The sequence below is a fragment of the Astatotilapia calliptera genome, chromosome 3, assembly GCF_964374335.1.
Source record: "Astatotilapia calliptera chromosome 3, fAstCal68.1, whole genome shotgun sequence".
Lineage (NCBI taxonomy): Eukaryota > Metazoa > Chordata > Actinopteri > Cichliformes > Cichlidae > Astatotilapia > Astatotilapia calliptera.
Genome location: NC_137424.1, coordinates 35,192,753 through 35,216,982, shown reverse-complemented (window position 1 = coordinate 35,216,982; position 24,230 = coordinate 35,192,753). Strand labels below are relative to the sequence as shown.

The following is a 24,230-nucleotide window of genomic DNA, read 5'->3' as shown; positions in this document are numbered from 1 at the left end:
TAGTGTTTTTCCAACTGTATTTTAGGTTTGTATTTTCGATTATATTTTATCAAAATGTATTGACCACAGTTGACCAGAGGGCGGCAGCAGAGCGAGGCCGCCACCATCCTGCTACATCAGCAATATCAAGCTGCCGACTACGCGGACCGAGCAGGAAACTAGGAATGTTGACGTAAAAATAACAGCTCAAACGTAAAAAGTGCCGCTGTTTAAAAAACAAAATCATATTCGCTTTATCTATCGCGTCAAACGAGAGTTTAATGCTAATACCAAGCTTTTATGTAGACTTAGAACAGCTTAATAAACGCGTAAGTCTCGCTAGCAAATTACTTGTGATTTTCTTTAATCAAATCATTGCCTTAATGAGTAATTTAACATTTTCGGTATCTTGGTTTGTTTTTAGTTTTCCATTATTTCGTTTTATGTAATATGAAATAGAATAACTTTATTAACAATTTCGATGCTTCCCAGGACAAAAATGCAAATAATGCTTGTTCCGGTTTTATTTTTTTAGATCGGAAATGTGATTTTTTTTTCATTGCAGGTAGCAAAACAGGTCCCACAGAGGCGATGAGGAAGTAGTCTCACTGATTCGTTCGCTGACAAAAAAGTAAGTGTCTTTTCATTTTAGCTCACGAGATGTATATTTGACAATAAACGCGTTGGTTCATTTTTACGCGACTGAAGTAAAGAGCAGCGTTGGCCCGTAGATGTTAGCTAACACAGTCAGGGTTTTAGAGCCCAGCCCATCACGATTGTGAATGTTGTCAGCAGTATGAATGATGGAGCAGGCGAGGCTTTACAAATAACGAGGCTCTGGTAGTGGTTACGTGGTTACGAGGGCTGTTCGTACTGTGTTCTAGCAGTGTTACTGTACTAGATAATGCTGATAATAAGATTCAGTGTAAGGTTTGGGGGGTAGATTGCTCAGGGTATCAAGTGCCTGGTTGATAAGCATCTGCTTTGTATTACACAGAGGTTAGGCCTTTGTTTAAGACACATTCCACGACCATTTCCACACAGTATCTGATATGTCCTTGTACGTACAAATCTTATAAAGGTATCCTTAATCCTTCTGTAGTTAAGTTATAGATCTATTATAATGTGCAGGGCAAAATGCAGGTCTCACTGATGGGTATTTTGCCTGAAACATATCATTTCAAGTATCTGCAAACTAAAGAACTGCAAAACATGTTTGTCAGTGTCTTAAGTTTGTGTGTGTGTTCGCGTTTGGTACACTGTAGGTTTCCCAGAATTCCCAGCAGCCATGAAGCTTCGATTGCACTTCGTGGTGGACCCTATGGGCTGGCTGTGCATCAGTGTGGTATTTGGGATCTGGCTCTACAACACCTTTTTTGTTCCCAAACTGGTTCTGTTTCCACACTACAATGAGGGACACATTCCTTGGGCCATTGTTGTTTGTGAGTTTCCTTACCTTTTGTGTTGACACGTGAAAAACTGAAAATGAGTTTCTTTGGAAATTGGAAATGAATGTGCCCGATCACACCTCATCAGTGGAATTAAAACACACTGTATTTCTTTAGGTTACTACATAGCATCAGGACTCTGCCTAGCAGCACTGTTCAGAGCTTCCACAGCAGATCCAGGCCGTCTTCCTGCGGACCCACACATACCTCATGCTGGTAAATGCTTTTCTCACTGCTTACCGCTTGTTTGTATATGTCCAGTTTGTCTGTTACTCCGGTACCGACTAGCAGTATCAACTCTCTTCGGATCGATGATTGTTACATAGTGTTTGTTGTCTTTGTGTTTCAGAGAGAGAGCACTGGGAGTTGTGCAATAAGTGCAACTTAATGAGACCTAAACGGTCGCACCACTGCAGTCGCTGTGGCCACTGTGTGCGCAGGATGGACCATCACTGTCCCTGGTAATCATACACGAACACCTACTCTCATGCTCCCATCCATTCTTGTTTATTCAATTACTGAGATTTGAAAGCTTATTTAATGACTGAACATATAGCATGCCATGTGTGTCCACTGCTGTGATAAAGAAATATGTGATCACTTGCTAAATGCACTTTATTTCCTTTGCAGGATTAATAACTGTGTGGGAGAGGACAACCACTGGCTCTTCCTGCAGCTGTGTTTCTATGCTCAGGTCCTCAGCTTATTCACGCTGGTGCTGGACTTCTGTCAGTACTATTACTTCCAGCCTCTGACAGGACTAGACCAGGTAGGTCCATGGGATTGTTTTTAAAAGTTGGCCTCTACTCATTTCCAGCTTCATAATTTTATTCTCTGCTGAGTAACTTTAAACATAGGGATATCTGCCCACACCTACATCACAGAGAGCCAAGAGTATAAAAAATGACTTTTCTTCTACAGCGATTGATGTTCATACTCTGACCTCATTATTTGAAACTTTGGCCATGTTTATTATGAGATTTAGCTACACTAATAGAAAACTATAAACATTCATATTTGACAGTGGGAAAATCAGCAAATGGAACTTTAAGATGATAAGAGGTTTTCACAACAAAGGGCACTGTTCTCTTTCACTCAGGAAAAGTTCACTACACGTCACGAACTGGCTCTGCTGCGAATCTCTGCGCTAATGGGCGTGGTCATGTTTGGAGGCATGTCTTCTTTGTTTTACACACAGATGACTGGCATCCTCTCAGTGAGTACTGAGTAAAGACTTATTTTCTCGTTTCAGCTGACAGTTTAAGTTCTCCACCCATTTCCTGCTGCCATCGTCTTGATGCGATTATGTCTTTAACTAATTAAATGCGGCTAATATTTCCAAGCTAAGTGTTGAATATCAGTTTGTAGGATCAGTAAATGCGTCATTCACAGCGTTATTCAGCTTGCATGTCCTCTTGAAAGCAAGTTGAAGACAAAAAAGAAGAAAAATGATGTAGCAGCTTCAGACAAAACAACATGACATGGTGTACAGAAATAAAACGATCAATGCCAGTAATGCAGCGATCGATAGGAAAGAATCAGGGGAGAAAGTGTGCACATGAGTGCGTTCATATTACTATAAACCACAACAGCAACATGTTCATCTGCCATACCTCTGCTGACATGAATAAACATTTCATTTATTAAATAGTTTGGCAGGTCTGTGAAAAGATGTTATCTGAAATGTTTTAAAATGAGTCACTCATGTTGCATTTTTCTTGTCTTACAGGATATGACCACCATCGAGAAAATGGCTCACTTTTCAAATGAAACGTAAGTTCCGTTTCTTCTTATAGCAGGAATAGCTGCGTCAGAGGAATAGGCCGATCTTTTGGGAGATAAATCTATCGTATGTGTAGAGACCAGCCATTTACATAGCATACCAAAGGCGAAGCAGAAGGGAACTTGTGGTTTCAAAACGGGAGTGACAGATCAGTGGGGGATTTTTCATTTTTTATTTTTTGCAGTGTCACTCTCCTTCTTTTATATGCAATCTATGATCCTCGTTCACTTTTTGGCAGACAGTTTGGTACAAAAAGGATTTTTACTTGAACAATTACCTGTTTTTTCTTATCAGATATGGCGCAAAGAGATCCTGGCAGTGGGCGCTAGCTGAAGTTTGTGGCACTCGCTGGAAACTCCTTTGGCTCATCCCACTCCGAAGCAGACAGCCACTTAACGCCAGCCACCAGTTCCGCTCACACGTGTAGGCCGGTAGCGCTCCCACCTGCACAGATGGTAGGAGCTGCCCTGATGAAACACTGTATACACACCTAAGAATCCATCTGCTCGCCTTCACCATCCTCTTTTGTGCTACGAGAGCTGGGCAGCAGTCTTGGTTTTTCAGTGGATATGCCAAGTTTTTTTTGTTTTTTTCCCTTTGCCTTTCTTTACAAGGCCCAGACTGGCAGAAAACAGGGTCAAGAAACACCTTTGGGAGTAATGGGAAATGTTGTGTTTTTAACTCACTGTGACTGCTACTTTAAGCATTTGGAAACCACTTTTTCTGGCTAATTGCAAAAGAAGGATGGAGGTTTTCATCTGAAAGCAGCTGGCAAAGGAACCCCCCCTCTCAGGTTACTTTAATAAAGAGCCTTGACTACTGACCTTTAATCATCTACAGACGGAACAACAGTTATTTTAGTGTGTCTATTAGACTGGCGTTTTTTTGTAAGAAGTTTGTGCCTTGTTTCTTTTAGCGGTCCTCTTAATTTGTGTGTTTGTTTGATGTTTTCCAGCTACTTCTAGTTTGGAAGCTTTTTTTATTTTTTTGTATTGTGTTTGTTTATTTATAATTTTTTGTAAAGGGATCTGTCTATTATCAGCGATGTTCTTTTGCTGTTTATAATTTGAGGATTTGTAAATCATTTGGGGTTTGTTGTTGTTTTTTTTAAATTTGGGATTGTTCTATGAAGAAGTACTCTGTGAACCATTAATTTACGAAGAATGAAGCAGAACAAAGTTGATAATTTGAATGACAATTTGTAGTCCTTTTTATAACAAATAGGCAGCCTGGTATGAACCTGTGTTATGGAGAGCAGTTAATTCCCACTTTCCTATGGCAAAAATCCACATTAGAAACGAGCTTATACAATCAGTGTTGTATGTTGTGGTCAGATTGCTGCATAATCAAGAATATAACATTCCTTGGCCAATTAATGTAATGACTTGATTACAACATTGTATTACTTTGTTTTAGAAGGCATTTAGGTGTCATGTTCTGCCTTCAAAGATAACTTAAATCAAGCTGCCTTTCTTAAATGCCTAGTTTAACCTCATGCCCCACTTATGTTTGCAAATGTGAAACTATAGCTGGCAGCTAGTTAGCTTAGCTTAGCATGATGTAAACTGTGTAAACATAAACAACTAACATTTTTTTAAATACTTAAAAAAAATATTTTAAGTCAGTAAGATAAATCCTAGCAGTTGGTGAGATTTTCTTGGATAACACCAAGCTAACAAGCTAATTTTAGTTTATGGTCTTAAAGCTAGGTAGCTTTAAGATCACAGCTACTGGCTAGTTTTGCTTAACGCTAAGCTAAACCAGGTAGCTACTGGCTAGTTTAGCTAAGTTACATGGCTTGCTTATAGCCTCATAGTACCTGAAGGATGTAGAAGTGATATCAGTTTTGTTTACACCATGATTTTCCCCCAAATGTTTGCCTTTTCCTTTAAGTCAGTCTGTTTAGCTAAAATGTATGTACAGTACAATCTGTTAGCAAAAACAACTTGACCAATTTTTTTTTTAAATTTAGACTGTTGACAATATAATTTCTAATTGATATTCACCATATTTTTGCTGCTGCTGCTGTAGGTCTTAAATGGATCTGAACACGCAAACTTTGTTAATGCTGTCAGCAAAACTGGCAGATTAGCCTACTTGTGGTGACTTACAGCTAGTTAACCCTTGACAAGACATTGGCAACTTATTTATGGTGGTTTTACTGTAAGTGCGTGGAACTGTTTAGAGATTTTATTGACTTCATTAATGAGATACTTAAGGTAATGATAGTTCTAGCATTGCGTGGTTGTCTTCAATACTTGGCAATCTCTTAGCTAAACCTGTATGTAAACAAAGCTTGTCACGTGTTGGGAAATAGTACAATATCCAAGTAGTTGTAAGTGCCTGTCTACTTTATTTCATTGTTATTTACTGTCACAGTCTATAATCATCGTTGTATGGCTGTCTACAAGCCAAAGACCTGGGGAAATGTTGCAATAGTCATCAAGCATACAGTAAGTGCATGTTTCACCAAATTTCTGAAGGTAGCGGTTCAATATTATGCACTGAATTTCACATTCGCACACAGTCTCGTTTTATTGCGATCGTGGTACTTATGAAAGGAAGTCTTTTTTCATATTTATGATGTGTTCAGGTTGTTTGCATTTGCATGAATGTGTATTATTGATGACTCTGTGATTTTTTTATAATGCATATTCAGGTTCCTGGGTGTCTGTGTGTGTTTTTATTATTATTTTGGGGTCGGTTTAATGAGGAGATAAATTTGCATGATTGGCACTTTTTTGTTTTTTGTTATCATTTTTGAAGCAATAAGCATTGTGTATCAGTAAAGCCATCTTTTAGTGAAATTCCGACATGTAGTGTGAAATTTATGAACTAGTGGATGGGTTTCAGTCATCACTCCTGAACCAGTAATTACACGACTTGAACATCTGTCCTTATTTCAGTAAACCTCTGCAGCACACACTGGTGTGTGTTTATTGTCAGCTAATAGTTAGTTAAGTAATCGATTAACAATATGTTGGCCTCTACAGCTCATGTTGATTATACTGGAATAGCTGAAATGAATTCTTTTGAGTCGTAACCTGCAGCAAGCTGTAGGTTTAAATATTTCTAATATGTTTTTTTTTTCCCCTCTCAGCTGCCATCTGGCACCCCCAGATCTCTAAATCCATGCATCTTGTTCATTTTCAGTTTTTTTAAATGAGTTTACAGGCCTTATTTTGTTTAATTCTGACCTCAAACAGTGGAACTGTTATGTTTTGTAAGTTAATTTGTTACTCCATAAATATGTTTCTTTATGTTTAGGAAGCCTATGACAAGTTGCCAATTTATTATGTTACAAAAGTACTATTGTGATTATAAAAGGTATATAGGTATTCATATTCAAATAAATTTGATTCTGAACAAATTTGTGTAATTTGTTTTTTTGTGCTTTTTCACCTACATCTTTGCTTCATCTGAAGCCTCTTTTTTTTTTAGAATTAAAGTTAGTTGAGAAGTTAGTGTAGCACATGATGGCTAAATGGCATTTATCAAAGGAAAACGTTGCTTGTAAGAGATGGAAAGGAGGTTTTTATTTTTTTGTTTACCAGAGATCAAAGAGGCCAGATTACTTCAAGCTGATAGGAAGGCAGGAGTAACTGAAATAACTGCTTGTTCCAACCATGGTATGCAGAAGACCATCTCTGAACCTTTTAGCAGATGGGCTAGTGCAGGAACTGAGCCCACAATCCACAACACAATTGGACAACAGAAGATTGGAAAATGTTGCTCGGTCTGACGAGTCTCAATTTATAATGCAAATTTGACATAAACAGCCTGACAGCATGGATCCATCAACCATTCAGGCTCTTGTTGTTGGTGTAATGGTGAAGGGGATATTTGCTTGCTTTACTTTAGGCCCATTTATACCAAATGGGAATTGAAGATTTAGCACCACAGTCAACCTGGATATTGGTTAGTACTACCAGTACCATAGTGAGATGGCATCCCCTGCCACCATATCTCAATCCAATGGAGCACCTGTGAGATGTGGTCAAATAGAAGATTCACATCATGGATGTGATTCAGCATTCATTGCAATAACTTCCCAGTGCAAGTGAAAGAGCAATAACTACACATAGAAAGTGTTAGAATAAACAGTCAGATTGATTACACTACACCATACTGTACAAATGCTCCATTACAAATAAAATACATTTTCTCAGGATTCTATTTGTAACTTTTACTATGAAAATGTCCTTTGAGTATTATTATATATAACTGCTAAGCGGCTAATGTCAACAGCATTAATGGGTTAGCAGCACTCTGACGTTGCCACTGATCGAGATGGAGCTGATGCGAATAAAGTTAAACTCTGATCGTTTTTGTTAAGCTGATTTTTGAACCCCGAAGCCAGCTTTGAGGTTTATATTTGTAGAATCATGAGGTGATTAGTGGATATTCCTTCTGTTTTTTCCCTTTTTTTTTTCTCTTTGACCCAAAAACAAAACAAAATGTGTTAAGAATATGAGTTAAGAATAACTCATAGACATCTGAAATATGATGAGATGGTGAATCCAGTGAATATGCAACCGTTATTATATTGTATGTATTGAGTTTATTGTGAGTTTTGGATAAAATAAAAAAAATCTGCTTTAGACCTCAGTCTGTATAATATTAAAACTTGTAGACCAGCAACAAAACATCACAAAACTAATCCCACTAAGTTGCTGAGCATGTAGTTTTACTTGAATTTAATGGATCTCGGTGTCTGAATGAACAGTAGAGCAGCACAGTCCCTGCCGTGCGCACACTGACATCCACTTTAAACAGGAGCATAAATGTTTTTTTGACATTATTTCACAGTTTTTCAGTGAGTGTCCTACAACTGCGACACTAAAGTCAGGCTGCCTGGCTGCTTTAATTGCTGTTTGCGTCTCTGTGTACAATTACCATACGAGCGATTGTTTCCAGCCAAACGGTCATTGTTCTGAAAAGTTCTTAAGTCTCAGTGAAGCGTGCCTAATGTGTGCACGATCCGTGAACATAATCTGTGTGTGCCGTCCAAAATGGTTACATGCTTTTAGCATACTCTGAACCACACACACACACACACACACACACACACACACACACACACACACACACACACACACATAGCCATCATGGTTTTGACCTTCAGCTGTCCACAGCTCCAACAACTAGTCATCGTGGATGGATTTAAAAGATGAGATCGAGACTCTGTGTGTGCATGTGTCTTTTTTTTTATTCTTAATGACATTTGGGTTTTAAAGAAATTGAGCATGCATACTTGTTTGCAATATTTTCTCAATACACTTTATTTTGCTCACCTATTATAATCATCCCAATTCTAAGAAAGCACCCACCAGGATTTTCAGATATGTCCAGCTTCCTGAGTGTGCTTGGATCTTCATATAAACTTTTTATGGTATTTTGGAATAGATTTCAAAATAAAAGAAGCATCCTGTGTGTTTTAATGATGTGAAAACTGCAACAGAAACTAAAAAGTCAAGCCAAGAGGTATTTTACATTTCATATAAACGGCACTATCGCAAGAATGCCGCATTGGTTTCAGTAAGCCTTAAATTTAATTGGTGAGTTTGGGCTTTGGGATGTTAATTTAAGCGGACCAGTCTGCAGCAGCCAGGGTCAAATGTGCTCCTAATCTCTGCTACTAGTTGGTCAGCTGGACTAATTAGATATGGGACCACCTGCTAGTCTCATGGTCTATGACATCTGGCTGAACAAAAGAAATAATTAGCCACATGCTTCATAAAAATAAACTGTGCTTGGAACAGTTATCATATAAGGCTGTTTACCTGTCTAGGATTAGAGTTAGTGGCTTGGCGTGTTCTGCTGCTATGTTGCCCAGGCTAAACTCGGATTAAGTCAACGCTAAGGAACACCGAAATTTATTACTGGAACGCTAATTATGAGGCACACGATCATTTTCATAATTCTATCCATATGGGCCTCGTATCTGAAATGGCATAATGAGCAGAATCACCCCCATCATTAGATATACTTTGCTTCGATTGCTGGTTCCAACATGCTTCCTTACCTGTTGGGGTCTCTTGGGTCTTTTTTATCTACAAAAGTGGACACAAAGCAAACTTAACATCTTTTTGAGACCTAAAATGACAATTCTTACTTCCTGTCTAATTGCTGTCTGATGAAGAAAGAAGTTATTTGTGCAGATCAGTAGCAAATGCATGCTAATTAGATTTGTTAGACCTCACTGACTCATGTGCGCGCCTCTCCAGTAGCAGGTGTCTGCTACGTTCCTCCATTTCCAGCACCACAGCTGAACTTTCTGAACATGGAGGTATTGATTGGCGTATTGATTTTCAAATAAGCTTTCATTGTAGAAAGTAGAAATCCAATTAAAAGTTGAAGTTAATCCACTCAAGACGATGAAATGTATCGATTTTGACCTCAAAATCAATAAGGTGCACGCCGCTCTCGTGAGAGCTCAGTGCTTTCTCCGAAAGAGCGAAGCGCACGCTTTGCATCAACTGAGTAATAGCTCTGGAATGTTATTGGTTTTTTTTCTATCTGCCAGGATATCAAGTTACTGAAAGAAAATTCTTTAAATCCATCCAACTGTGTCAATGCTTGTGCTCTGTTCAAATATATGTAAATCCTACTTTTCCTATGACCCAACTGTAGAAAAACCCATAATTACACCCATAACAATACCTCATGTCTCTATAGAATATACACCCACTGCCACTTTATTAGTTACGCTTTGCTAGTCTCATTTAAGAGATGCCTTAATTCTTCGTGGCATAGATTCAACAGGAAACATTCCTGAGAGATTTTTGGTCGATATTGGCATGATAGCATCACAAAGTTGCTGTAGAGTTGTTGGCTGGACATCACGATGCAAGTCTCCCAAAAGGTACTCTGTGAGATTGAGATCTGGTGACTTTAAGGCCACCTTAAAGAAATCAGTTTAAGATGATATGGGTTTTGTGACGTGCTGGAAACAGCCATCAGAAGATGAGTACATGGCGGTCATAAAGAGATGGACATGGTCAGCAGCAATAGGTAGGCTGTGGTGGTGTTTCAGCAATCCTTAATTGGTACTATGAGCTACAAAGAAAATATCTGCCACATCGTTACAGCACCACCACCGGCTGAGCTATTGATATAAGGCAGGATGGATACATGCTTTCATGTTTATGCCAAATTCTGACCAGCAGACCAGGGAACTTTTTTGGCCAAAATTGGACACTACTTGCCCAGTTTTGTTTTTTCCCGTTTTAGCCGTCCTTCTCATTGTGGCCTTCTGCTGCTTTAACTCATTTACTTTGATTGCCCTTCTACCAGCTTGAAGCGGTCTGGCTATTCTTCTCTGATCTCTGTCATGAAAGAGGCATTTATATTCACCCTAGAACTGGTGCTCACTGGATATTTTCTCTTTTCTCTCAACCATAGAAATGGTTGTGTGGGAAAATAAAGTGTCCGGTGTCTTGTTTGATTTTTTATTTTTTATTTTTGTCTTTTTTTACTTGCACAGAGCAAATGAAGGAACATATACTGAGTTCAGTCTCCTAAAAAGACAATCTCAGATTGAAAACATGCAAACTGAACACAGAAACTCCACAGTATTTAACAGCTGGGGCCTCCAAACATAGGTGTTGCGTACTTTTCTGCAAATGAGGAAAAAGTCACGCAGTGTCGATATACAATGTTAAGTGTGTTGCCGAGCTAAAGATGCGAACCACGTTTCAGTTCACAGGCCTCATCTCAGCTGGGGCACATCAGTAAAATCATTGCACAATAACCTATAACAGAAATCATCTTCCAACTTCTGTTTTCTCATTTAAAGAGCTACAACTTGATCGGCCTGAGATGTCTCAGCTTTTTTCACATCCAGTCAGTCTACCATCATTATATGTTCATCGCTATTTGCAAATATCAGAAGTTCAGAACCTTAGCAGGACGAAAACGGTCCCGGCACCACATTTGGACAGTTGTTTTTTTCTGAATGGGTCAGATTTCTTTCTGTTCCTTTCACATGTAAACCACAGATTTCACTGACACCTTACGTTCCTTTGTCTTAAACTCTGCTCTGAGTGGACATTTGCCTTCCTCTACTCACTGTCTCCTTGTTGTTTAGGTCACCTCATTTATTTGTTGTAGCTAATGCTAAGTTACTGTTGCTAAGTCCACCCACTGCCCTGTTGCTGGGAAATCCAGCTGCCACGGAGTGGCCTCAGTGAGGAGGATTGGAATGTGGCAGGAGGAGAAAAGGTCTTTTCAGCTGGCATTCAGATAACATTTACATGGACACGCCTAACATCTTAATATATGGATCAAAATACAGTGGGTTCCATTAAAGCCCAAAGACTCTGAAAGAAGCTCTAAAGCAACAGGTCTCATGATGACTACTTGATATTTATGGCTTTTTTTGCTGCTTTTGTTATAAAATGAGGCAACTTTCAATAGGAACAGTGACATCTGATAATCCTTTACCTTAAAATCCTCACAGCAGAATATAGAGGACCTCAGTATTTTCAGATACCCACACAGTGACATCAGACCGCCTCGGTTGTATTGATGAGTGATTCCCAGCACTGGCAGGTTTGTCCTTGAATGAAAATGAGGTTGAGTGATGGGGGAGGCCAAAATGTCAGCGCTGGGTCACAATCAAGTTGCTTCTTACCTTTTATATTCTTCCAAAATGAAAAGGTTTGACTCTGTCCAGATTTTTATTTTGGCAGATGATCATTTTACATGGCAGTAAATTGAGCGGCAAATTTCTTTTCCATGTTGCTGCAATTCATCTCGAGCACTTGGTGGAACAAATGTAAGAGAGGCAGAGGGGAGGGAGTAAGGGGGGGTTAGTGTGGGAGGGGGGGATGGTGAGGGTTACTGGGTCATGGCTCTTGTAATTACCACAGTCAGGTTCAAGTCACTGGTCAAGCTGTTGCTGATTTTTTTTTCTGTCTTCCCATAATGCAACATCATCAAGGACTGTCCTACACGTGGCTCAGCATGCCTCTACTGATGCCCCTTTGATTAGGTGTCTCACCCACCGCCGAGCTGAGTTTGATTGGAGCTGAGAGCCCTGTGATGGCTGAGAAACTGACTGAGAGATCCATTAAGTGGCAGCTTTGCTATGATATATCAGCCAGGACGTGGTGGATGGTAAGTGCTCTCTTTGCTCTTTGCCCTGTGCTCTCCCGTCCATGTTCCAGTCTGCGTCTTTTCCGTGTCTGCTTCCAAGTCAGGATTTGTGGAAGAGAGCGATATAGTGAGGAAAGCTTTCCCGATAAAAGATTTTGGCTGCAGAGCAAACTGTCTTGTCAAGTTCCTTTCACAGCCTTCATTTTGATCCATTTTTTAAGAGCATCCTTGGCACTGACGTTCGTTTCCTTCAGGCCTGTAGCTTTAACTCAGATCATTGTAAATTGAGTTATGCTTCAGTTTAGCTGCACACAATAGAGGATTTTAAGGTGAGGATGGACTGGAACAATGTTTTTTGTATTTTCACTGGGATAGCTAACTAAAGGAAGTATTCAACCTGCCTTTTAGCATAAGAGCGCTCCTCAAGTGCACCTCTCCGTGCACCCTCAGCAGTGTTAATTTAGTGTTGCACAAAGAGCCCTTGTCCAGCCCGCGCCTTTCCCATGCTGAAGAGGCAACACAGGCTGACATTTCTTTCTGAATATTTATTTACTTGTCCGGGCACAGGCGAGCTTTTATTGTGCCCCATCTCCAGGGTTTAACTTGTGTGTATCAGTGTATACAACCCCCCCCCCCCATTCTTTCCTCGGTTTTTACTTTATTTTCTCCTGTTTTCACTCGTGGTTTGTGAGTAATTTTAATTGGACACTGCACAGAATTACATTTACCTCACGCCGTTATGAAGGATATAAAAAAAAAAAGAATACGTGCTTTTAAGAATTCGGGATTCATTATGAGCACAGTTCCAAGCAAACAGGGGACAGAAGACGATGTCAAGTGCATCACTGCCAGGAACAGCAGTTCATTAAATGTGAATGCTGAAGGCTAGAATAGCGAAGGCTTTAGCTGAGATACACTGAGCTGCTCTCTTGCAATAAAAAACGATGTTATGAAAGTAGGAAATTGTGCAATTGGTAGGAAGTTGCAGATCCAACCCATTTAAGCACAAAATCTGTATTGTTTTTCTTGCTTTTTGGGGTTTTTTTTGTTTGTTTGTTTGTTTTTGCAGAAGAAATGCACAATTAAATACACAGAAGCAGCAATAGCAGTAGCAGCGCCCTATATTATATTTAGGGATATATTTTTCAAACTTTTATCAATTATGTTCCTACTTTGAACGATCTTTTCACCCAAACAACCTCTTACTGACACCAAATGTTTTTAGAAGGGGTAAAAAAAAGGTCATATAAAGAGTTACAATGCAAAAACTTTCTGTCTGTCATGTACAGTATACCACATAGGATCTGTTCCTGGTTTGAAACGTCGTGTCTCTGCTGCTTTATGTCAATGATTTAGTGTTGAGTAATATGACGTGAATTTCACAACTCTGGGTCTAATAAAGGTCATCTTATCTTAGCTTTAAAATGTGCCATCTTTCTCCTTTTTTGTTAAATTTCTTTTTTTAGCCACAAGTCTTGAGAGACTTACATGTTGAGCTTTGTAAGCTAAAGCCAGTAAAAATGTGGTGCATCGTCTCAGTATGTGGAATAAGAGGGAAAAGGGATAAAATTCCATATAAAGTAAAGTAATTAAGTACAACCATACATTCCCCTGATTATAGCCCTTTATTCACACTGCAGCTTAATTAAAATAACTCAAATCAGATTATGTACATTTCAAAAATTGTGTTTTGTGTTCTTGTTTCCTTAACTGTGGAACCTGCTAGAGTTTAAAACCAAAAGGTCACTGCTGGAGCGTAATGGTAGACCCAATGGTAGGTCCATGATAACACTGTTGTACTAAAAAAGTATGTTTAGAGTTTGTTTTTCAAAGGTCTATGCTCTATGAATAATAAATGAATAATAAAATGAAAGATGGCTGGATTGCAAACGACTGACATGTTCATAGAACCGCTGTTAATAATTAATGGTTACATCTGCACTTTTTCTACTGTGACAAGTCAGAGCAGAGCTACAGTAAATTTGTATTTTCGATGAGAAATTCAGACTTTTAGTAAGTCAAAGAAAATACTTGTGGGTCCTGTGCATGCTTGTGACAACCCGCTTGGTGTTGGTTGTACCACACTATAACGACCACAGAATTTATTCCCCCACCTTGCAGTTTTGCTTGCGGCCACATGGGGGCGGTAGCTCCATGTTGAGAGTGCTGAATCTGTGAGGGCTCCTGCCATGTGCGCCGGTGGATCGCACGATACAGGGCTGGATTAATGGAGGCAGAGAGAGAATGGAGTCATTATGAGATAATGATTCGGCCTTTTATGGTAACATTAACAGCAAATAAGAAGTAAAATGAACAAAGACTAAAACATTCTAAGAAATGTGAACTGAACGTGTCACAAATTATTTATTTACTTTTATTTAAAATTTCCGTTCAATAATGATCTGAAGGAGGGCTTTTAAATCCAAAGGCTAATAGTCAGAGGGACTAAATCTATTCAACCTCCAAGGAGAAAATAGCACAATGCGAACTGACACACTAACATTATCAGACCTGATTTATCTTTCAAATGGTTATCGATCAGTCACTTTTACTACAGCTGAGTCCTCTTAGTCTTAACAATACAAACAAGCGCTGGATACACGTGACTGCGGTGACATTTTTGGATGTTATAAGCAGTGTGTTAATGTCACCACAGCAGTGATGACAGAGGCACTAAAAATCTATTGTGAGACTTTCCATTCAATTTACGATCACATTTTCTGCTATTGTTGTGGATTGGATGCTCTGTGTACAGTAATGGGCATCCACTGAATGATTATTCACGAGTTTAGTCTTTCGATATAGGGAAGATGTGCAGTCTTTTAAACACACCGAACAACATGTGCTGTTAGTGTTTCTCTGTGGGAACAATTGGATAATATTAATAATTAAAATGTGTTCATATATTTTCTTAATGAATATTAACTACATGTCTCATGAACACGATTTGATCTTGTAGGAAGAGCTTTATTTTCTAGAGGTTGTTCGTTTTTCAAGGTCACTCGAAACAAGCCTGATCTGTCTCCCTTTGTCCGATGAGCACTAATAACCCACACACCTTGTAATGACTATTGCTTCCTCCATGTGTGCCTCCTCCACTATTCGGCCAGCCCTCGTGGGCACATCTTAATATGTGAAAACGTTTTCCAACTATAGTTTACTGTCATTTTACACTGATAATAGCACTACTGCCACCTCCTCTAACTGCAAATATTGAAAATATGAATCTAATTTTCATTACCACAGGAGACTGCATTTAGGGCAATAACTGCTGCGATGCAGTGCTTTCATCATCACTCAGTAACTATCGCTATTCAGCCCTGCCGTCCAGCAGCAGCCGCTCTGTCAACCCCAAACATGCACGTCAGAGGAGCGGAAGTGAGGGGCCCAGGGTACAGAGTCCCGGGGCCACGGCTGCTGGCCAATGAGAAGCAAGAATGTAAAGGCTATTACAAAACTGCGCTCTGACAAGCTGCAGACAAACGGGTTGCTCGTACCGGAAATTGTAATGTTTCAATTTCAAAATAAGATGTATCACGCCAGCATACGAGCCGGAGTTGATCTGAATTTGATATTTCATACAAAAATATTAAGAAAACCTGTGATATAATTCACAGTAGGACAATACTTTAAAAAATATGCTGCCACCTATTTGAAGTACTTTTTTTTCAGGAAGACATATTTTTGATAAATTCTTGATTTCGTGAAGAGCAATAGCGGCCCCCTAAAATGCGCAAACATAGAAGAAATTACGAATAGGTCTCAAGGTATTTTACATATTATTACAATGCTACTTTGGGTAAATATTTTATGTCAATTTCTGTTCAATTTATAGTTTTAAGCTTAAATTGTTTTATTTTGAAAGGTCGTATCGGAAATGGCGCTGTTTAGCCTACGTGCGGTTTGACGGTTAGTGCTGAGAGCCGGAGGGGCGGCAGCCAGCCAGGCAGTGAAAGTGAAGGCGGAGACCAACCCAGTGCCGAAAACTCAGCCTCTTCTGGATCACGTTCAAGTTCACTGGACAACCCTAAAAAACGATCCAAAAAAGTAAGACTTTAAGAGGAAGGAAGACAAGAAAAAAAAAAGAGAAAAAAACGCGAGGTGCTCCTAACTTCTTCTCACCGATATCTGCCAAGAATTGTCTTCCGGTGTTGACTTTTTTCTTGCGAGCACTACAAGAGAGAAAACCCTTCAAAGCACAAAGTTGAGCGTGAGAAATGTGAAGCTACCGGCTTGTGTGTTTCAACCAGGCTCCAGGATTCCCCATTAATCCATGCAGTACAGTGCAATGGTACGTGAACGTGGATCATTACTACTTTCAAATGTTGTGTAGCAATCCTTGTGTACCTTTCTTTAAAAAAATATACTGTCCCGTCCTCGCGGCTGGTGGGGGGGGAGAGGAGAAATGTGGAGAGGTGGGTTGACTTTGCAGGGACCACAACACAGGCACGGTCGGGCCAAAATTGTTGTAAACTTGGCACAGACTGTCCCGCAGCCTATTTTAACATCCCAGTCCCCCTTAATCTGGCAAATGAGCTCCGTGTAGACTGTTAACAGCTCTGTAGGGCACACACGTGCGCGCGCACTGTAGCGGCACCGTAACAATGTTTAACTTTGACTCCTTTTAGCTCTACTACTATAATGTTACTGTACACCTACCCACCAAGCTTCGCCCTAAATGAGCACTTCCTAACGGCGTTATCAACGCTTTTAAGTCAGGGAGTTTTATTTTGAGGAGGGGTTTCTGAGAGCACAACATAATTTAATAAATTAAAACATTTAATACCTATAAACTCATTTTAACGGGTGCTAAAGTTTAAGCTAGGTGTCCCTTTTACCTATTGTTTCTAGAACAATGCAGGCTAATTGTGTTGGAAATAGGTTTTAATAAAAAAAGTTTAATAAAATGTACTTCCCTTTATTTCTGTCCCCCCTAAAGAAATCATATTTTAAGAAGTTCTCCAGCAGACGTTAACAGGCTAATAAAGTACTGCTGCTTGGTGTGTAACTGACAAGCTAAAAGGTTTGTTATCACTGTGAGCCACCAACACTGGGTTGAATTATCTGAACTGGAAACGTAGAGTGCGTGTGTCTTGTTGACACGGAGCTCGGTGGTTAAAAAAGGGTGGCAGCGGGACGTTTTTCCCCCCGTTTGTTTACGTTCGTGTATGTGACCGAGGCTGCGGTCCAAAGTCCCAGAAGGTCATAAAATAATTCTGCAGAAGGAAGGAAGGAGGGAGGTGTGCGTTTATGTGTGTGTGTGTGTGTGTGTGGGGGGGGGGGGGGTTAATGAATTTTATGCGGTGTGTTCATATAAAGCCGAGAAGGAGAAGAAGGTGCTTGGAGGGGTTGGATATGGTGTGTGTTTGGAAGGGGGAGGAGGGGGAGGAGTGTGACTGTGCAATTACGTGGGTGAAAAAAGTTGGGTCTGATTTGCTGGAATCGCGCAGGACCGAGGGCGCACCGGTCGATTTCATATCAAGTTTGGTTAAAGCAGGGGTGAACATCCCACACTCGGCGCCCTCTGAAGCTCCCCGTAATGCTTTCATGAGATAACGCCGCACAGAGACGCGCGCAGAGCCCCGTGCAGTTCAGGAGTACAGCAGCGGCAGCCTCGTTTCGCACACCGGCTCTACGAGTACAGTCCGTGCATGTCAACTTAAAAACAGAGAATAAAAAGTCGCCTGCAGAAAATCTGTCTTTGTCTGCGGTGAAGACAATCTCTGGATTTGCAGAAATTCATGGATGTTATTGGATAATTACTTTTGGTTTTTACGCGGATCCACAGAGTCTCGCATAGCGCACAGCGGATCCAGGAATGGCGCGATAAAGTGATCTGAGGAATCGCTCCAAGTACAGTCACTTTCTGTGTAGCCGTCTCGTCATGTATTCCCCGATTTGTCTAACTCAGGTAATTGTGTCTTTTTTTTTTTAAAGTTATGCATCTTATCGCTGTGATTTTTAATTTGTATAAAAATTGTCACACGGTTTGTTTTTGTTTTTTTGTTGTTTTTTTTTAGCCCGGGAATAGAAAGTTGAGTGTCTGCGCTGTGAATTACTTTCATAATTCTTATAAATAATACAGACTTTCCCTTGTAAGTAAAATAAATAAATAAAAGATATGGCATTAAAGCGAGGCAAAAACTTCTCGACTGAGATTATATGTTTTTGTGATAAAGTCGTGACACATATATTTTAAAATGTCTTTTCTACGAAAGTCCTAACGAAAGATCGGCTGTGTCCTGTTGGCGCTTGAAGTGCAAATCTTCACACGTTCTTCGCTCTTTACAAACTTTTGCGTAAAGATGAGTTTTAAGATAGAACCAAAAGACTCTATTCTTGCTAATCCTGTGTAAGTGGTGCAGGTATTTTTCTCTGGTTTAATTAGCTTATTTGCGTCCTCCAATAACCTCTCTCTGTCTCTCTCTCTCTGTCTCTCTCACACACACACAGGCGCGCACCTCCCGGCCCTGCTTGAGCTGTGGCTATACATATATATTTATATATTTATGTATATATATTTTCCAGGCGTATATTTTTTATTTAGAATAAAGCCCCCATACTTTAGGGAAGTGAAGTTGGAAGAAGATAAAGCCACTTGCACTGTAGAAAGATCAAACGCGTGATAAAGTTGATTCAGCGGTTGGACAGAGTAGCTGACTGTTTTGGCTGACTCAGTTTTACTGTTTATATTTTACTTGGCATAAGTAAGTGATTGACTGAGATGTGGTTTAGCTTGTACTTAAGAGGATTGTGCTTTTATGGCCCCAGCTGAAGTGCACTGCACAGGCCCTGGCCAAGTCATTTATCTTTACAGCATTTGGCTTTAACCTGGCTAGAAAAAAAAATTAACAGAATATTTAAAGTGATTTTGAGCAGGAGTGAAAAAAGGATTTGAGAAACAGTTGCGAGCGAACACATTTACTAGCATTTACACTTGCTTTTGTCATTTTAATTGGCAGCTTTATAGTGAGGAGATGACATTAAAAGAAGTTTTGAATGGATTTTTAACCTCTCTGAAAGACAATGAGGAGCTATACTATTCACAGTGAATATAATACATTTACAAGCTGTTAATGGAATCTGCAACATACACAGAGTTACCTCTTTCAGTGTAATAAATGATCATAATTTGACATTAGTGTACTGGAGCAGAGTTTTATCAGCGATGGAGCCTGAGACCAGAAATGTGGCTTTTTAGAGGAGCACCAGCAGCAGCCACAGATAGAGAGGGGATTTCTGTGGTTTGCTATAGCCGGCTTGTTGCCTGACTGCCTACAAAAAGAACAATAACTCGTCAAAAGTCTTCCCACCCTAAAAACGCCTGTGTATAGTTATTAAATCTGGCATTTTAATGACCTCAAACAAAAATAATTTAATGTTTCCATCCCTCAGCTGCAGTCCTTTCTGATGAGTTCTAGAGATTCCCAGAGAACAAGAATTAAGAAATGAAACAAATATAATTTATTGTTGAATCAGTGAATCAGTATTAATATTAGCCATTTAGTTGCTGAGTTGTTGTAGGAATTAGTGTCTGTTTTGTTTTGTATTTTTGAAGGGGGGAAAATTGAGTGGCAAAAAATCCATAATGATGTGTTTTATTCAAAGGTAACAATTTTGTAATGCAACACAAAGTAGTGTAATATGACTGTAATACGAAATGAGTTAAACAAAAATGAATAGCTAAATAAAAGTGAGATGAAACATTTTAACAGTAGGCCGGGCTACCTAACCTCAACTTTTAGGAATGAAGCTGGGCAGGTGCCATTCCATGTGTTAACCTCAATGCTTGAAACGATTTGGCATGAAATCCTTTGAGTACTCGATCAACCTTTGCAAATACCTTTCACACTATTGCTTCATTTGATGTGCCGCCTCTCTCGCCTGCCTGTGTTTTATTCCGTTTTGTACATTAAGCTGGCATGTATACATGAGGCCGTGTGCATCGTGTCTGAAGAATGAGTATCTCTCTGCCTTCCTTTTTTTATTTTTTATTTTTTTAATGGTTGCATCCCACTTCCAGATTATGGTATGTGGATAGTTTGATAAGAGAAATGCAACTGTGTGGGGCGCATGCTCCCTGCAGCACCAGCAGCAGCAGTGTTACAGGAGTCCCACTCAGAGCATGCTCGTGAAATGCGAGCAGAGCTGCAAGTGCATTCAGTCACCGGGCTTCGAGTTGATATAAACGGTGGAATTTACTTGTCACACCTGCAGCATATCTAGGATGGTAAAGCTAGAGTTCCTAATATAAAGAGATCATTCTTAGCTTGAAGAAACTGCCAGTGACATTATGTGACTGATTATGAGGGATTTTAAAATTGTGGTCTGACTTCCCTTCTGCTTTAAATTAGTAGCTGGGTAAACACATATTTCTTCATGTTTGATGACATGAGTTTCTGATTCCGTTTCTCTCCTTCTCTTTCTGTCTCTTTCTCCACACTGTGCCCCTCGGATGCTCCAGGATGAGTTTCATCCCTTCATCGAGGCACTTCTTCCTCACGTCCGCGCCATCGCCTACACGTGGTTCAACCTCCAGGCCAGAAAACGCAAGTACTTCAAGAAGCACGAGAAGCGGATGTCCAAGGACGAGGAGCGCGCGGTGAAGGATGAGCTTCTGAGCGAGAAGCCCGAGGTTAAGCAGAAATGGGCATCCAGGCTGCTAGCCAAGCTGCGTAAGGACATTCGGCAGGAGTACCGGGAGGACTTTGTCCTCAGCGTGACGGGCAAGAAGCCCCCTTGCTGCGTGCTATCCAACCCGGACCAAAAGGGCAAGATACGACGAATCGACTGTTTGCGGCAGGCCGACAAAGTATGGCGTCTGGACCTGGTGATGGTCATCCTCTTCAAAGGCATCCCTCTGGAAAGTACAGATGGCGAGCGCCTCGTCAAGTCTCCACATTGCACCAACCCAGCACTTTGTGTCCAGCCACACCACATAACAGTATCAGTCAAGGAGCTGGACTTGTTTCTAGCATACTATGTCCAGGACCAAGGTAGGTTTCAAGTTCATACTGATTCTCTGTGTGTGTGAGAGAGAGACAGTTAATGTTGTGCGTGTGTGTGTGAGAGAGAGTGAGTGATGATTTAGCAAGGTCAAGAGTCGCATGAGTTATTTTCTGGCAATTCTAAATCTGCCAGAGGAGCAAATGTACGACTGTGACGGTCAGTACTGTGCATACATTTATACCACAAACATTTTTATTTTTCTAAGCAAGCCTCATTACAAAAACAATGTCATCAAAATTAGATAAGACCATGTGTTAACTGTGTTTGCTTTGCTGAAATCCAGCAGCAGCTTATATCCCTGTAATTCTCCTGTAATTATTCAGTTACCTTGTACACACACAACCACACACACACACAGGATTGCACAACTGCACACACACTGCATAACTGATCCATTTGTTTGGAAATCAAGTGGTGGCATTTGTGGAAAGTTTCAGTCTTAAATGTCCAAATGCTGAATATATGGAGCAGTGTTATATTTTATTAATTCATTTATAAATAAATAAATAAATAACATTTAATGTAACCTAAGATTTAAAAAAAAAAATCTTTCACTTTTTAATCTCAATATTTTAAAAATAATCATGGCATTTGTCCCTTTTTAGTTTTCATTCCACGATAAAAATTTCAAACTGGTTTGCCTGCAAACACTGTTGATTTTCCACCAATTAAAATGGTAATACGTGTGATCAATGAAGCGATTTCTAATAGTAAGTCACATTACAGACATAAAAACACTTTCAGCTGTTATAAAATTTAAAGTTTCTGTTTTTTCTGTTTTCTTCTTTGTGTGTCATGTTATTTCATGTTATTTTCCTGATCCCTAAAAAAACTGGATTCTTTTACATGAAAGGTTTAGAGGACACATTTTGCACAGTTTAGGAAGTGTACTTTATAAGAGGGTAGTAGTTATAGTTTTTGTCATGCATATATTTTAAATTGATGTTTTAATTTATTTCTTTTTCTTTCCAGAATTAATTTGCTAGGATTTCTTTCTTTTTTTTCCCTTTAATAAAAAATAGTAAACACGGCCGCAAAAATAAAATAAAGGCATTTCTGAAAGTCCAGAATAGAAACGGTGTTTCTAGTGTACATCACCAGAAACTGGTTTACATAGTCAGTCATGCAGACTGTAAACTGGGAGATTTTCACTCAGAGCATGATCAGAGCAACGCCACATTCAGATGTGATCTCTTCCAGGTTCAATGAGTTCTACAGAAAACACTTTTCACAGGATACTGTGAATGATGTTGTTTTTTTTCCTACTCGGATCTCGAATCAGATAACACCTTTAAAAGGCCTTTGAAAATGAAATTCAGGTCTCCTCTGACTGCGAGTAAACACATTTCAGTCATATACATCCCACACTTTTAAACCTCTCATGTGCTGCCCTTAAATCTACTGCAACCACACCGAATAGCCGCCACTACACTGTGCTCCCATTGGAGGGTAGTGGTATAGCTAGCTCATTATCATCAAACCCTGAGCGCCATTTTGTGTTTGATAAGTGCCAGGGAAAGCAGAAGGCACAGCACAGAGACAATAATGGTTGCCATTGGCACCGGGGTTGGCATCAGACCCTCTTTTGTGTCTTTTGTAGGATGCCACCGCTTCCCTGGTTTACATCTGCTGCATTTTGAACTGCTCAGTACCAACTCGAGAAACGGCATTTAGTGCTGTTTTTTCACAAAACTGACTTTATAAAACAGCCGCTGTTTTAGTAAACTGTATCTGAGTAGAGAGGACGATCATGTTGAAGATTCGTTTCAGTGTTTATAATAAAAGGTTAAAATAATGTCATGTTTTTCTATATGGGAACGATCATTTGCCGCCATCCTCAAAATTCCCATTGAGTGAAATGCTTGGCAAACGCCGAATAGCGGGGATCACTCAGATGGCCATCTTTTTCTTTTCCTTCTCCAGTTTTTGCAAAGTAAAGCGTCGCCTTCTTTTCTTTAAGTTACCGAGCGGTCCACAAACCCAGACAATGCAGCCATGTTGTGGTAGCGTGCGGCACGGCGCCATTTTGTTTTACACGGTGCCAGGGAGGCAGGCAAAATCACCAGTAATGGTTGTTAGAGGTTTGGAGGTTGGCATCAAACTCTCTTTGTCTGCTTGCAGCGTGCCTTTGATTCGTTGGTTGGCATCCGCAATGCAGTGGGCACGTTGGGAAAGTTTTTTGACAGTGGCAGAATGGAAGCCGCTGCCTTTGTTCTGCTGCAACTGCACGAAACAAACAAACATACAATCAAACACAAAGAAAGTAGCAAACGGCTCGGGCTGCAACAGAATCTGGTTATTGTGCGAACTTTGTGGGGGGGAAAAAAGAGCGAGTTCGGACTGTGATTTTTAATGTAGTTCTGCTTCTGCCGTGTTTTCTAATCCGTTATTTCGCTGCTGTTATTTATTCTGGAAAATCTTTTTTTTTTTTGTTACTTTTCGTGAGAAAAAAAATGGGGTTCATAGAGTGTTTGTTTTTGATTCTGGTGGGCTGCTGCCTGAGAAAGGTCGGCGGGTTGGCAGCGAGTGTACCGGGTGAATTTTGAGAGGGCACTCAGCTCCCTTGTTCTGGGGCACAGACGCGTTTAGCCAGGCAGAGCTGTAGCACCCATGTGCATGCCCAGATGAATGCCCGCTGGGAAGTAGGCTGGGGGCTGGGAGTGGGGGTTGTGGCATCCATTGTGCCAACTGGCAGGCCGCGTTCAATGCAGGGCCCGGGCTTCTCACACTCACACACACATACTGCCGTGGTAATCCACTGCACCATTTTATCATTTTCCAATAAAACAAGAAGGGGAATTCTTATTTGTTTTTGTTTTTTTTAAATCATCAACTCTCACCTCCTAGATTCATATTTTGCATATCCAGTTTGACAGCGTGATGGAATAGTTGCAACGGGGCATGTAGATAAT

The 24,230-nt window shown here is 40.1% G+C and overlaps 2 protein-coding genes across 9 annotated transcripts in view; both read left to right on the top strand.

Annotated features, from left to right (window-relative positions):
* Positions 1 to 242: 242 nt before the first annotated feature.
* On the top strand, positions 243 to 4,061 carry zdhhc21 (zDHHC palmitoyltransferase 21). Of its 3 annotated transcripts, XM_026161798.2 has the most exons (9): positions 243 to 308; positions 545 to 610; positions 1,245 to 1,421; positions 1,545 to 1,643; positions 1,777 to 1,888; positions 2,058 to 2,196; positions 2,527 to 2,643; positions 3,157 to 3,200; positions 3,505 to 4,061. In XM_026161798.2, the coding sequence occupies exons 3-9, from the start codon at positions 1,268 to 1,270 to the stop codon at positions 3,635 to 3,637; spliced, it is 798 nt and encodes a 265-aa protein (XP_026017583.1). In that variant the 5' UTR covers positions 243 to 308; positions 545 to 610; positions 1,245 to 1,267; the 3' UTR covers positions 3,638 to 4,061. The 3 variants fall into 3 exon arrangements, with proteins under 3 accessions (XP_026017583.1, XP_080156057.1, XP_080156056.1); XM_080299930.1 differs by lacking the exon at positions 243 to 308 and having other exon boundaries at positions 497 to 610; XM_080299931.1 differs by lacking the exons at positions 243 to 308; positions 2,527 to 2,643 and having other exon boundaries at positions 490 to 610; positions 3,505 to 3,773.
* A 12,166-nt stretch (positions 4,062 to 16,227) lies between these two features.
* Positions 16,228 to 24,230, top strand: part of LOC113018611 (nuclear factor 1 B-type) — a 58,363-nt gene continuing 50,360 nt past the window's right edge. For 2 of the 6 annotated variants that reach the window (XM_080299928.1, XM_026161778.2), the window contains exons 1-3: positions 16,258 to 16,600; positions 18,098 to 18,220; positions 20,774 to 21,305. In XM_080299928.1, the coding sequence (XP_080156054.1) occupies positions 18,194 to 18,220; positions 20,774 to 21,305 (559 nt within the window). In that variant the 5' untranslated portion in view covers positions 16,258 to 16,600; positions 18,098 to 18,193. Of the gene's footprint in view, positions 16,601 to 17,397; positions 18,221 to 20,773; positions 21,306 to 24,230 lie in introns of those variants that run through there. The other 4 variants (XM_080299929.1, XM_026161780.2, XM_026161784.2 and 1 more) reach the window with 2 other exon arrangements.